This window comes from Anabrus simplex, chromosome 12 (assembly GCF_040414725.1).
Source record: "Anabrus simplex isolate iqAnaSimp1 chromosome 12, ASM4041472v1, whole genome shotgun sequence".
NCBI lineage: Eukaryota > Metazoa > Arthropoda > Insecta > Orthoptera > Tettigoniidae > Anabrus > Anabrus simplex.
Window position 1 is genome coordinate 100,781,859 of NC_090276.1, and position 14,905 is coordinate 100,796,763.

General features: G+C 38.9%; 1 protein-coding gene across 5 annotated transcripts in view; it reads right to left on the reverse strand.

Moving 5' to 3' along the window:
- Positions 1-4,697: 4,697 nt before the first annotated feature.
- The window catches only part of LOC136884336 (uncharacterized), a 291,392-nt gene continuing 281,184 nt past the window's right edge, over positions 4,698-14,905 (reverse strand). For all 5 annotated transcript variants that reach the window (XM_067156442.2, XM_067156440.2, XM_067156441.2 and 2 more), the window contains one exon: positions 4,698-6,780. Coding sequence is in view for 1 of the 5 variants with exons in the window: in XM_067156439.2 (XP_067012540.2) it covers positions 6,761-6,780 (20 nt within the window). In the remaining 4 variants the exon portion in view is untranslated. The remainder of the gene's footprint in view (positions 6,781-14,905) is intronic.

The window sequence follows — 14,905 nt, forward strand, 5'->3', positions numbered from 1 at the left end:
ATAAGGAAAGGATAACTCTACGATGGTTGGAGGCCAATGCAGCAGATTTCATCACCACTGCCGAGTGGCCTCTTGGTAACCCCGACTCAATCTGCTGTACTTCAAAGTGTGGTCAGCATTAGAGGGAAGTTTAAAGCATTCCTCAGTGGGAACAGTCATACTGCCCATTTTGTGATAGATGACTGATCAAAGAGACTGTGCTAATGATGCAGACTGATTGGTGCAGATCGTGCACAATGTGTGTGTCTATAATTTGTTTACAGGAAATTGAAAAAAAACTCAAACTAAATTCCAGTTATTCAAAAAATAGTTTCTGACAGTATTTATGGCAGACTATGTATATTAACTGTACTGATACGGTACTCTTTGAGCCTCAAAGCATGGATCTGGTTGCTGCATCAGAAAAGACCTATTTGAACGAGTATAAGAAAGTACTGGTTTCACCAACACTGTTCTAAAGGCCTACTACACGATGCACCATCGTAGAGCTTACTACGCATACGGAGAGACTGAACTGTGATGTTGGATTCTGCACAGTGCAAATTACTCTTGATCAACACAACTCAGAGGAACAATGAACTTATGAAATTTTTCTATATAAAATGCATTTTTTTCTTGGCCTGCAGATTATAATATTTCAACACCAACGGGCCAAAGTGATGCTAAAGGCTGTATTTATTAAAATTAGTAATGTAATGCTTGGTTTGGTGACAAAGGAACATTATACTGTATATATTTTTATCAAACAGCTGTGAAAAATTTGGGTAAGCAAATGGAATTCATCATGCATACTACTGTAAATATTAAAATACAAAAGCAGATATAAAACACACAGCAATTACAAGAAAAGCAGCAGAAGAGTACAGGGTAGCACAGGAGTCGCACATGGGTTAAAATGCCTCGTAATGTTTTTCTTTACAAGGATATTCTTTTTTCGTTTGTGGTTTCCCAAAGGACACTTGGGAAAATAACCCTGGAGCAGTTGAGCATCGAAAAGTAGGCAAAACATTTTAAACTTTACTTTCAAAATCAGCTGTCCAATATTATATCTTAACCCCAGATTTTTTCTTTGCAGATACTACAAGTATCAACTATTCATGAGCTAAAGAACAATATTTTGAGTGCAATATTGATACATATATCCAGAAACTCTCAACAAAGTTAGGAAGAATAGGCCTACTCTGAAAATTGTTCATCTTCACGAGGAAGTGATTGCTGGTCACTTGAAACACACAATTTTTCACATTTCTAAAGCATGTATTTAAATGTTTTGCAGCAGAATCATTGCAATTTCTTTCAAAGCAAAAAGGTTACAAAGGAATCAAACTCATACTTGACTTATGTGCCACCCCATATAAAAAAAAACAAATAAATAAATAAGTTTCATAAGTCCATAAATTCTTGGATAAATCACAAAGGAAATCAAACTTGTCTAAAATCTACAATTACCTGTGGAACGTAAATCAGCCGGCATTTAAAGAATACCTTCAGCAAGAGCTTCCTTTGAACGACATTGTACCTAGGTAGTTCAAGATGTATGTTCCATTTAGCATCTCGTACTTGTCAAAGCAGCTTGTGGTAGCCACTACTGGCTCTGCTGAGGACGCGATAATGAAACTAAAGCATTCTCAAGGGGAATGGGATTACAGAAAAATGCCAAAGGTCAGTTTTAAAAGAAGCATTCAGGTTGCTAACTCACAACACAAATTTATTCTATAGGAAAGTGAAGAAGAATATAACATATTTCCAACTAAAATAAGTAACAAAGGATTGCCTCTAATATAAAAGTATTTTGTCGACTTCTATTAACCAACTTTTGTGGTCAATTTTCTTTCCTAAAATTAGGGCATAAAGAGCATTTCTGACTATCAGACACCTCACTCATACTTTGGCCTTCCATTGCAACCACAAATTTGAGACTCTTCGAATACTGGAATATATAAAATATTTATTTAACAATATATTGCATGGACTTTTTTTTTGTGTGACTGCAAAATTAATATTAAGCGATTACATCTTGATACTTCGAGGACAGACAGTCCCATGACATTGTTATCATTCTCGGTAAACTTGAGCATGCTTGACTCGGCCAATTCTTTCCTTGCTTTGGTTATTAAGTTTTCAAACAGTTTTTACTGTTTATGAAGAAATAATAATTTTGAAATGATGCACAAACTGTTTAAGTAATGCCAACACTTCTTTCGCTACAAGAGAAGTCCAAGGGCAATCGCAGTAAAACTGCATGTCCCAAGCAAATTAAAATTCAATTAGCAGCAAAATTACTAACTTCCAGCAAAATTCTGGAATGTCTTCTACATGCAGCTTGACATGTTAAGAATACAACTTTCTGTGTACAGATCACTGTAGATAATTTCAGAACGTCTGAACATCTACCTTCCCGTCAACACCGCAGCACTCTGTCACATCTGTGATACTTGATTCATTTCATAGTTATTTAATTTAGTCAATATGTCTTTAGCATGTTTTATAACAGCATCGTTAATAACAAGCAGATGTGAAAGACGACAAATGTAGTTTCACAGGTTATCCCACATCTTCAGAAGAAACAGTCTGTAACCGATTCCAATATCTTTCTCTAATTTTGTGGCAAAATGTTAAGCCATTTCATTTCTATGGACTTTAATTCAGAAAATCCACTTCATATAGTTTGAGTGTCATCGGATCACTTCTCATGAGTTGAGAGAAGCGTCTGGTGAGAACGCTTGCTGTTAAAGAGTGCAGAAACTCAAAAAATTGCAATGTCTGCACATTAGAGTTGCTCACTTTATGGTGTTTTAGCTTCTTTTTCTCCTCTTAGAAATGATGGCTTTCTTAGTTCACTGTGTTCTTACATTAAACAAATCCATTCTATACAGAATGCACATGATACTCCTGACAACACAAAGGGAATGAATAAATCGCTAACAGTACTATCCCAATGGCACCTCAAAAATAACATCATTGAAAAACCTCAGACTTGAACAGATAAGCCAGTTCTGATATATCTGAAGGATTGTCAACAGAAATATCAGCGAGGTGAAGACAGCTGCTAACCAGTAAGTACACAAGGAAAGTAGATGATGGCTGAACAATGGGAAATGATCATGTCGATGCAGAGAAGAGTGACCTGAACGATCTGTACATAAAGGAAAAATAATGACCAGATTCTCAAGGAAATTGGTGAGAAAAGAATTCTGATCCGTAAGATCAAACCAAAGAAGGCGAAAACTGTGGGGCATGTCTTCGGAAGGAGGTGGTGTTGGAAAGAGGCAAATGGTCCTATTTAAAAAAAAGTTGGCTACTTGAATGACCTGCAGTTCTTATACAGAGGTCATGAGCATTTACCGAGTACAATGTATTTCACTTTGACAACATATTGGGTGTTAAAATGTCAACAACTGATTGATTAATTGTAAGAAAGATAAAATGGTTTTATCTAGTGACATAGGAACTCGTGTGAATGAAGCAATAACCCTTGTGACAGGTTGTGTGAGGAGGTTTGGCGGCTCCAGTCCACAGCACAATGAAGGTTCCGAACAAGGAATGGCGACATCACACTCCATGCCATTCTTCATTAATGAATGACAACTACTGTAGAAGGCTATACTGTTCCAAAACTGCCGAGGGAAAGACCTACAGTTTGAGTTCATTCTTAAGACAAAACATTGGAGCAGAAAGCAATCGTATGTAGCAATGAAGGTGGCAACAGACCAGTCTTTACATTGAATACTTGATGATAGATTATGTAGCTTGTATTCACTCATTTGTTTTTATTAGATTTTCATTAATCCAGACCAACTTCAGTTTCATCTAGTCTAGATAAACAAAGTTCTGGTGTACTGTCAGTGAGTCATGAAGTTATATCACCAAAGGGTTACAAACAAGTGTACAAAACTGAAGATTGGATTGATAGTACACACTCTATAGAGCACAGGGATAGAAGTTTGAACAAATAAGCTCCAGATTTAAACTGAAAGCCGAGGATGACGACAAGGAGAGGTGCAAAGAAGATGATGGAATTTGTGTTCCACAGGAGTTGACAACCATCAATTTTTCAACACTTTAGCGGCTTGTCGAACATCTCATATATTACTTTTCTATTTGTGTTGTGTAGATACCGTTGCTTATGAAAAGAGACCTCATGTCTGCAGCTTTACCAAAATATTTTTTATTATTTTGTTTTGGCTGCACAAAGCCTCTGGATCACTCTGTGGAGACCATGTTACCAAATACGGAATAGAATTCCTTGGATGAACTGACACCACCATCTCGTATCTCAAATATTATAACACTAGTCCACATATTTCTTGCAGGTGCAAAATGAATATACATATAATATTAGTATTTTGTACTAATCAATATAAAAATGTAATTAAAAAATTTGTAATGGGCATATTTTGTTTTCTATTTTCAATCACAGGACTGTTTCTCCACTCTCCGTAAAATAAAGTTTTCATTACATTATTTAATATTTTCATTATTTGGGTGGAAATGATTACAAAAGAGTAATACACTGATCTTCATCTTCAGGGATTAGCGGTAGTAACATTCCCCCCCCACATTATGAATGACGTAGCTCATGAACAGCTGAAACTCTGTGTAGTGCATTTCAGATACATTGACATTTTATAGATCTCAGTTCATTTATAATAGGCTTTTTGTCTGTGTACATATGATCTAACTTTTGACTGTTATGTTTTCGAACTGACATCTCTTTAAATACCCTATGAACACAGAAAATTTTGTAACAACATAACACTCCTCATTCCTTTAGTTTCTAATGACATATAATACTTCACAACTTCCTTTCATAATATAGTGGTATTGTTTTTAAACTCAAATAAACATGCAAAACCTGCCCAAAGATGGCACTGCGCTCTGGACTGTGCATATATTGATCACAAAGAATTTTAGTGATTTAAAAAGGAGCTTCTTATGTTTCGATGTTTTTGTAAAGAATTTAATAGGGTTTTGTAAGTGAATAAAATAATTTCCGGACATACTTCCGCCACTTGGAAGAGCACCAGTTCAAGTTCGCAATGTGTTAGAGACAGTTCGGTTATGTTCATTACAGAACCATAATAGTCAACAAAACTCCAACCTGAGGTGTCCAAATCTCTTATTGCAGCACGTGGGAGTTTCGTACCAGGTTTTGAAAGGACACACTACATGAGAATAACATTCACAAGTGATACAGAAAGTTTGTGGACGATGGATGCCAGTGGAAAGGCAAGAGCTCATGTCAGCCACGTCTGACAACGAAGTTGGCTGTAAGCCATTTCAATGACGAGAGGAAGCAGAGAATTAAATATGCTGAAAGTGACAGTGTGGCAATTTCTTCCCTTTGCAAATCCATTGTAGACAAACTTTACTCACATCCCTTTAGGATCTTGGTCAGCTATGAGAGTTTACCGTGCTGACGTGCTGTATGATCAAGGGTGTACTTATTGAAGGACTAAGAATAATGCAACTCAAACTTTAGACATCTAATCTCGTATAAGGCAAGAAATAACCTCACCATTCTTTTATAAAGAACCTGTATCTTTATTTTGAAATTCACCTAGTATTGTTGTTTAGATTAGTTCTGAGATCAACTCCTATCTTCTGGCTATGCACAAACAGGGATATTCCACCACCCCCAGCACAATTAAAAGGACAGGAAGCTCTTATAGCAGAACCCTAATTAACTGATCATCAGACTGTCAGAAGACTTGGCATTTTTTTAAATAATCAATAACACCACCCAAAATTCTCTGTACCTGCCAGAATATAATACAGTGTTGCATCTCTTATAAAGACAAAGAAGAAAGGATCCAAGAGGTTACCATTCCCAACATGTGGTGATCTCGAGTGAGCGGAACCCTTATTGGGTGCTGTTGAGACCAGTCTACCAAATGTTACTGATCATTCATGGAAGTTTAAAAAAATCAATCATGGCATTGCATTTTATCAACTTAACTCAGTTCAGCTTCAGTTCTCTGAGATGCAGGATCATCAAAACAAGTTAATAGGAGAAAATATGAAATGTTCAACAATAAAACAATAGTTAGAATCAGTGACTTTTCAAACTACAGAAGGATCAGCAGAAACCCTCATGCAGTTTGTGCTGACACTTCATTCTGGGACATTTTACTCTGGAGAATTACAGTAGACATCAGAAGAAGAACTGCAGGTATTAAAGCTGAGAAGAAAGTTAAGAACTTAAAAATATAGTAAGAACAAGTCGAATGAAACACTTTGAACTTTTGACTATTACTATGCTGAAAATCTGAAACATCATCAGCAGAATTTGGTAACTTTGGATGGATTTCACACATGAAGAAATAAAAATAAATTGAGCTTCGAGAACTGGCCGACTCAAGCTTGACACCTTGTATTACTCATCACATATAAAATTCATACAAAGTTTGAAAAAATTGCTGAACAAAAGCCTATAAAGATTGAACAAGAGGGGAATCTTTGGCAACTGTACAACCCTGCGACCTAAGTGTTCCCCACTTAAATTTAACATAACTCATACAAACCCATGTGTTGACAGTAAAATACAGTACATTCAGAATAAATGCTGTTTGGCAGTTTATACACGTGACACATACACACGAGATTCACTTCTCCTACAACTGTGCCAAAAGGAAAATAAACATAAAAACCTATCTTCAGGTACACAGTATTTGTTTAACCCAACAAATAAACAGTCAGTCTCTAAATGAATACGATGTCGACCCAGCATGGCGCAGCACTCTTCTGTTGCTCAACCAGATCATCTCCTTGCAGTGGAATCTGTTCAACAGAAGCAAACGTGCAGGTATTAGCATTTCCTAAAATCCCATACTCTCTAGCAAACAGGGAGGGTGACAAGTGGAAAAGAACCCTTTCCCAAATCAAAACATTTTTGTTCAATATTTTTTTTTTTTTGAGAGAGATGATTTATTACCAGAAATAATGAAACATCCACTTTCTGAATGCATGGGCTGTCAACAATAACAAAGGAAACAAATCCAGATTTAAAAAGGGAATGTTGAAACTATTGCAGACAGTAATTAAAAAATGAAGCAATAAATTTGATAAACTTCTCAGTAATGTCCTCTAGTGCAGGGTTCACAGAGCTGTGCTAAGCTGAACCATCCCAATAACCCTGATCTCCAGGAGAAAGGTAGTGTAACAAGCATTCCCCTTCTCTGTAGTCGCTTCTTTCAGTTGGCCTCAAACTGGATTGTCGAGCCTTCCTTGCTGTTGAAAGCTTTGTGCTAACAGCAGACCTCTTGGTACATATTAACGCCTTTCCTCTGCATTCTTGGGGTGGGTAAAAGATCAGGAAAAGATAAACAATGCTAAAAAGAAATTAGGAAACAATAGACAAAGACACTGAATGATAGTGCTGACAATTTGTTTACACAATTTATATGAACAATTTTCAGTAAGATGTTTCAGTTAATCTATCTCCAAAAAGTCATTTCTCAACAATACACACTTTATGCAGGGAGTCTAGCATCTAATGGCCAACTGGAGCAACATACTTCGAGGGATCTGCACACTCATTGCAGGTCAGGTTGACGTGACAAAAGTAACGCACAATCGCATGGGTCATGGGGGATATTGTGTTCCAAAACTAACTTATGATTTGGGTAATGAAAGGAAGAGATATTATTAGACTGAAATGAAATTTCTGAAGTGAAAGAAGAGAGAGGTGAGGAAGGAAGGATATGAGAGAAAGGAAGTGATGGACATTAAACTGTGCTGCATGATGACTGTAAAACCTGACAAGTTAATACTTGCCATCTGAAGAATAACATCCCAAGGGTTAAGGCACGTTGAAACATGGACCACTGCTGGCTGAGGAAGAGTTGAAGCCTGATCAGCACTTCCCTGGCGAGTACTGATAAATCGTTCTTGGCATTTTGTTGGACCCAATCTGACACTGCTAAGACACAGTTCAGGTCTTATGCCTCACGTAACTCTAAGGTTATATTTCTCATAAATATGCAGGGAAGTGGTAGGCATGGTTTAATCTGCATGTAGCATAACTATTTCTTTGTACAGTACCTGCACCTATGATGAAATTAGTATTGTTTTTAAGTGTTCTCTCAGGAAATACATCAACAGTGACATTCTGATGTTCACATTCTGCAGCACATGGAGTCTATTAGCAGTGGCATGCATACTCATGGTATTAATGATCAGTTGTGTGACAGTAATAATTCTGATGTCCATTTTCCATCTTGGAAAGCTACACGTCAGATGTCTCGAGCAAACAAGAAAATGGGATTGCACTGCACATTCAGACACGAAAGTCAAGAGTTGTAGACATTTTTCTATGGAACCTGTCCAAGGAACCCAGGACTCCCATCTTATCAACCGATTCTGATGAAAAAAAAAAAAGAAAAAATTGCTACAGGTGTTGTCGACCGATTGACAATATACTATTTGCAAAAGTTTACTTTCAAATTAAAAAAACATATAAAATAAATGTCTGTATTGCCACTGATGCTGTCACGGCCCGTACTTATAGACATGATACCATATAAGCTTTTGAGCTTATGCCGTGTGAAGAAAATAAGGTGAAATTCTTTAAGTATCGCAGAGACTGTGCTCTGCGTCATCAGAAGAAAATCTCGATTGTCCACAAGAAATGCTTCTTAAACAATGACTTCTTGAAATTTAGACATTATAATAGAAGTGGAAATGGTATGTTCATTCGTCACCAGATGGCTCCCCGGACGTGGCACAGCGCTAGCGTTCGAAGCGGAAGCTGACCGAACCATCAGAATCAGTCTAAGATGGTCACATAACATGTGTACGTAACATATGACATTACAAGATATGACATTGACACAAGCCTGGAATGAAGCATCTGGCAATGAGGAATGTTCGAATTTGGAAAACACAGAGACGAAATAACAATAGTGAAGAGACAGGGAAGGGAACTACCTACGTAAATCCTTAATGGCTGGCAACCAGATATTCCTTGATAGCCAGTGTCCCTGTTGAAATTGTTGGGATTTCTATGTATTTCCACAGCTTCCCGTGTAATCCTGGACCTGTAGTGTCTAGTGTGGGTAAGAGCTTGAGCATCTTGGAACATGACATCATGACCCGACGATAGAGCGTGCCCAGCTATTGCCGATTTGTCTGGCGGTTGAGACGAATATTACGTTCATGTTCCTTGATACAGGTACCGACGGACTGGCATGTTTGGCGATGTATACCTTTACCGCAAGTACAGGAAATTTCGTATACCCCAGGATGTAAAAGTGGGGACAATTTGTCCTTGGTTTTACTCAGACTCAGAGCAATTTTAGTGGCGGTGCCAAACACGGTTTTTATATTGTGTTTGCGGAGGACCTAGGCAATGAGATCTGTGGTGTTGTGAATGTAAGGCAAGTAGGCAGTTTCCTCCACTTCTTCCTTCTGTGAGCTTTGCTAGGTCGTTTCTCTGGGATGCAGGGCTCTATGAATCTGCAAATCGCTGTAACCATTACCCCTGAACGTGACTTTCAGCGTGTCCGTCCGTCCGTCCATCCATCCATCCATCCGACTCCATCTCCATAGTGAATTTAATTGAAGGATGTAGCTGATTTAGATCGTTTAGAAATAGATGAAGTTTCTCAGAACCTTCTGTCCAGACTACAAATGCATCATCAACATACCTCCACCATATCACAGGTTTGATGGATGCCGAAGCAATAGCCTCCTCTTCAAAATGCTCCACAAAGAAACTAGCCACTACGGGCGAAAGTGGACTTCCCATAGCAACTCCGTCCATCTGTTCGTAAAAATTCAAACCCCACAAGAAATAGCTGGAAGTCGTGCAGTGGTAAGCCTCCCATAAGTCCAACCCCTCATCCACGTCGTGGGAGGTGGGGAACGGCATGAAGTAGGGGATTGCCTGTAGGTGGTGATGTACATCGGGGACTGTGTGTGTCCGACGACCGCTACGGTAGCTGTGAAGGCCCTTCAGGAACCCTGAAAAGCGACGCCTAACAGGGCTGTGGTGAAGTCCTCAATGGCAGATGCGGCAGAGAAGGAGACCTTTGGAACGGCAAATCTGGCAGACGAGGCAACCCTTTTCTCTTGGGGTTGAGGAAGTGGGGGAAACCACTGCCTTGTGGTGAAGAGGGATCTTCAAAGGCTAAGGGAGACAACCCCTACAGAAAACGGCAGGCTTGGAGGCTCAGGTGGCAGCCCCACCACCAAGCTTGGGTGCTGTAGGCTAGTAACTCGCACATCTTAAATCCACTTATTAAAGAAACTGAAGTGAAATGAAACCGGAGGGATACCTCGATGACGAACTTTGGCCCAAACGGAAAATGAAAATTGGTTGTTGCAATGTTAGAACTTTGACAGAAGAAGGTAAACTAAAGTAGGTCGAGAAAGAGATGCAAAATTATGGCTTGGAAATTCTTGGTTTAAGTGAAGTGAGAGATCATGATGCAAAATGGGAATACAGTTATTTATTCTGGACAGTCTGGGGAGGATGCTGAATGGAGAAATGGAGTGGGTATGTTGCTAAATAGGACATCCAAGAACAGTTTAATTGAATGGAGTCCCATCTCAGACAGAATGATGACAGCTAGATTTCAAGGTAAAATTCGAAATGTAACAATAGTAGTTTGTTATACACCAACAAACATTTAAACTGAAAATGAAGGCTGCATCAAAGAAGTTTGCAACAAGAAAAAAGAGGTTCAACATACAAAGGTTAAACAGTGAAAAGAGGAGGGAAGAATTTAGTCTGGAGTATCTGATGCCGACATGAAAGATCAATTTTATCATCCGTTGAATGAAATTATGAAGAATATAAATAAAAGAGATATTGCTATTATTATGGGTACCGAGCTCGATAGCTGCAGTCACTTAAGTGCGGCCAGTATCCAGTATTCGGGAGATAGTAGGTTGGAACCCCACTGTCGGCAGCCCTGAAAATGGTTTTCCATGGTTTCCCATTTTCACACCAGGCAAATGCTGGGGCTGTACCTTAATTAAGGCCACGGCCGCTTCCTTCCCACTCCTAGCCCTTCCCTGTCCCATCGTTGCCATAAGACCTATCTGTGTTGGTGCGACGTAAAGCAAACAAAATTATGTGTGATACGAATGTGAAGATTGGATCAAATAATGAGGGACTAGAGCATGTGATAGTGAAACATGGATTAGATGAAATGAATGATAATGGAGAGAGATTTGTAAATTTGTGTGTCAGCCAGGAAATGGTGAGGGACGATCTTTCCTCACAAAAGGTGTCATAAGGTTACATGGATATCGCCAGATCACAAAATAGAAAATCAGATTTACCATGTAGCTATTAGCAAGAAATTTAGAAGATCATTGACAGATGTGAGGAACAGAAGAGGAGCTGATGTTGCTAGTGATCATCATCTAGTAGTAGCTGAGTTTAAATTGAAAATAAAGGATGCATCGAAAAAGTTTGCAACAAGAAAAAAGAGGTTCAACATACAAAGGTTAAACAGTGAAAGGAGGTGGAAAGAATTTAATCTGGAGTTGAAAAATCGGTTTGAAGTCCTTTCAAATCTTGAGAAAGAAGAGATAAGTGTGGAAAGAACTTCGGAAAATGTTAAGAACACTTATATACAAACGTGTGAAAAAGTAATTGGTTATAGGAGCTAACAACAGAAAGAGTGGATGTCTGAAGAAACATGGGACTTAATTGAAAAACGAAAAGAGGCAAAAGCTATAGTAAACCAAAGAGAACAAGACAGCAGAAGTCAGAAGCCCAAAAGAAATATTTGGAAATTGACAAAATGGTTAAAAAGAGTGTGAGAAGCGATAAAAGAAGATGAATTGATCAGCAGGCACAAATTGCAGAGGAAGCTGAGAAGAAGGAACCCTGAAAAGCGACGGCTAACAGGGCTCTGGTGAAGTCCTCAATGGCAGATGCGACGGAGAAGGAGACCTTTGGAACGGCAAATCTGGCAGACGAGGCAACCCTTTTCCCTTGGGGTTGAAGAAATGGGGGAAACCATTACAAGGAAGTTGTCAAGAGGAGGTTATAGGAAGAGTAAACCAGTGAGGGATAAGCAAGGAAATATGCTGTTATCACAAGAAGAACAATTGAGAAGATGGCACGAGTATTTTTCAGAAATTTTAAACAAAGATGATGGAAATGAGCAGGAAATGCAAGAAGAAGTAAATGAAGGCTTAGATAGTGAAGACTCAAGAATAAAGCTAGTTTCCCCAACAACGCATGAAGTTAGGTTAGCACTGAAACAATTAAAGAATGGTAAAGCAGCAGGTATAGATAATATAGATCCAGAAATACTAAAAGTGGATGAAGAGGCCACCATTAATTTGCTGCTACCATTACTGGGGAAAATATGGAAAGAAGAGAAAGTTCCAGCTAATGGGAAAGAGGGCTTGATCGTGAAACTCCCCAAAAAAGGTGACACCACAGTGTGTAAGAATTGGAGAGGAATAACACTACTGAGCATACCAAGTAAAATTCTCTCTAGAATAATTCTAAACAGAGTAAAGACTCAATTGAGCAGCGTCTTCGAAAGAAGCTGGTTTCCGTAGACAACGCAGCTGCGTTGATCTAATAAATAATTCTAGAGCAAAGTAATGAATGGCAGGCCACATTATACTTGACATTCATAGACTTCAAAAGAGCGTTTGATTCAGTAAATAGGACCGTAATGTGGAAGACCTTGGTGAAATATGGAGTACCGGATAAGATCTTGAATCTCATGAAGGCAATGTATGAAGGGTATAGATGTAAAGTAGTACATGAGGGAAAACTCTCAGATTATGTGAATGTCACAAGTGGAGTTCGCCAGGGATGCGTTCTTTCACCAATAATCTTTTTAGTGGTGCTCGATAATGTTATGAGGAATATTATGATAATTATTTGGGGATATTAGGTCGTGTAATAATAAATAAATACCAGCTGACGCGTTTCAATCCTGCGACCAGGATCGTCTTCAGAGCAACAACAAAGCAAAATGGCTACGGTCTCTCCATAGTAACCAGACTCAAGATAGAGAGACCCTGTTAGAAATATAGTTCATTCCAGGGCCTCCAGAGTCACGGAGAAAGATGTAGACGAGTTAACTATGGAGGGTAGCCATGATCTACTCAGTATATAGCCGTCACCTTTGTTAAAGTTATTCGGGCGTTTAGCAATTTCAATCGCCTCACGAATGATTCTGGGAATAAAATGTTTCTCTTTACAAATGACAGAAGTTGCATCAAAAATTATTTGATGGTCATTATGTATGGCATGCTCTGCCACAGCAGACTTCTCTGGCTGGCAAAGACGTAAGTGCCTGCGATGTTCTTTAACCCTTGTTGCTACTTTCCTACATGTTTGGCCGACATAAACCGATCCACAGGAGCAAGGAATCATATATATTCCAGCGCAGTTTAAACCAATAGGATCTTTGACAGATCGCAAACAATTGCCTATGGTGATATTAGGCTTAAAAATGGTCTTGATATTGTGCTTTCTGAGAATATTGCCAATCCTATCCATGACAGATTGCACGTACGGCAAGAAGGCCAGACTCAAAGGACGAGAATCACGTGACAATCTGTCTTTTGGCTTAGGATGTAGCACTTCGTCAATCTGTTTCCCTGAATAGCCATTGCTCAGAAATGTTCTGGTTAGGAACTCAAGTTCACCGTTTAATTTATCCTCCTCACAAACCTCCCTTGCTCGGCTGATAAGAGTGTTAAGCATAGCACGCTTTTGGCAAGGATGGTGATGAGAGGACCCATGAAGGTATCTATTAGTATGAGGAATATGTTGGGTGGAAGGAAAAGAGGAATACAATGGGGAATGGGGGAAAGACTGGAAGATTTAGAATTTGCATATGATATCTGTCTTTTGTCTTCAAGAATTAGTGATATGAAACACAAGTTAGGAGGATTACGGAAGGAAGCAGAGGCTGCAGGACTCAATAGAAATGTTGTTAAGACCAAGGAAATGAGAGTAAATGCTAAAATTGATGAAAGATTGTTTGTGGCAGGAGAAGAGATTGAAGAAGTCAAAACATTTACCTACTTGGGAAGTGTAGTGACAAGAGAAGAGGATGTGAGAGCCAGAACAAGGAAAGCAAATGGAGCCTTCATGCAGCTGTATACAGTATGGAAGAATAACAACATTTCAAGGAAAACGAAAATAAAAAATGTCAATACAAATGTTAAATCAGTCCTTCTATATGCTTGTGAAACTTGGAAGGTTACATGAACTATCACTAAACTCTTGCAGACATTTATAAACCATTGCTTATGGCGCATCATAAACATCAGACAGCCTGAAATTATATCCAATGACGAGCTATGGAGAACAACAAACCAAGTTCCAGTCGCAGGGGAAATCAACAGGAGGAAATGGAAATGGATAGGTCATACTTTGAGAAAGCCAGCGGGATCTATAGAACGCACAGCACTGGAATGGAATCCGCAAGGGGCACGGAGGAGAGGTTGTTCTGTAGAGGAGGAGGCTCTTGAAGCAGGGAAGACTCGGAAGGAAGTTAAAGCATTGGCAAGTCAACGACCACAATGGAGACGTTTAATGGATGCCCTATGTTCCAGTGGGAACGAGAGCAATTAAGTCCAGTAAGTCATGCAGTGCTAAAATAGCTTAGTAATGTCCTCAGGGAACAGGTGTTCAATGGGAGACATGAGTGAATTGCCACTTTAGTGAACAAGGACTCCACATTGAAACTTATAAGTCTGAAAAAAGAGAATATTATCAGTCATTTTACTCTGATTAGTGCAGCTGTATGCTGACATTCTAGAAGGCGAGAACCTAACTTTTCACTTCTTAAACCTCACGATGTTCAATTGCCACTTACAATCTCTATGACAACTCATCATACTGTACGTTACGTTCTCGTGCCAACGTGCTTTGTTTTGACAACTCAAACATGGCTGCCCTTTATGAACTTGC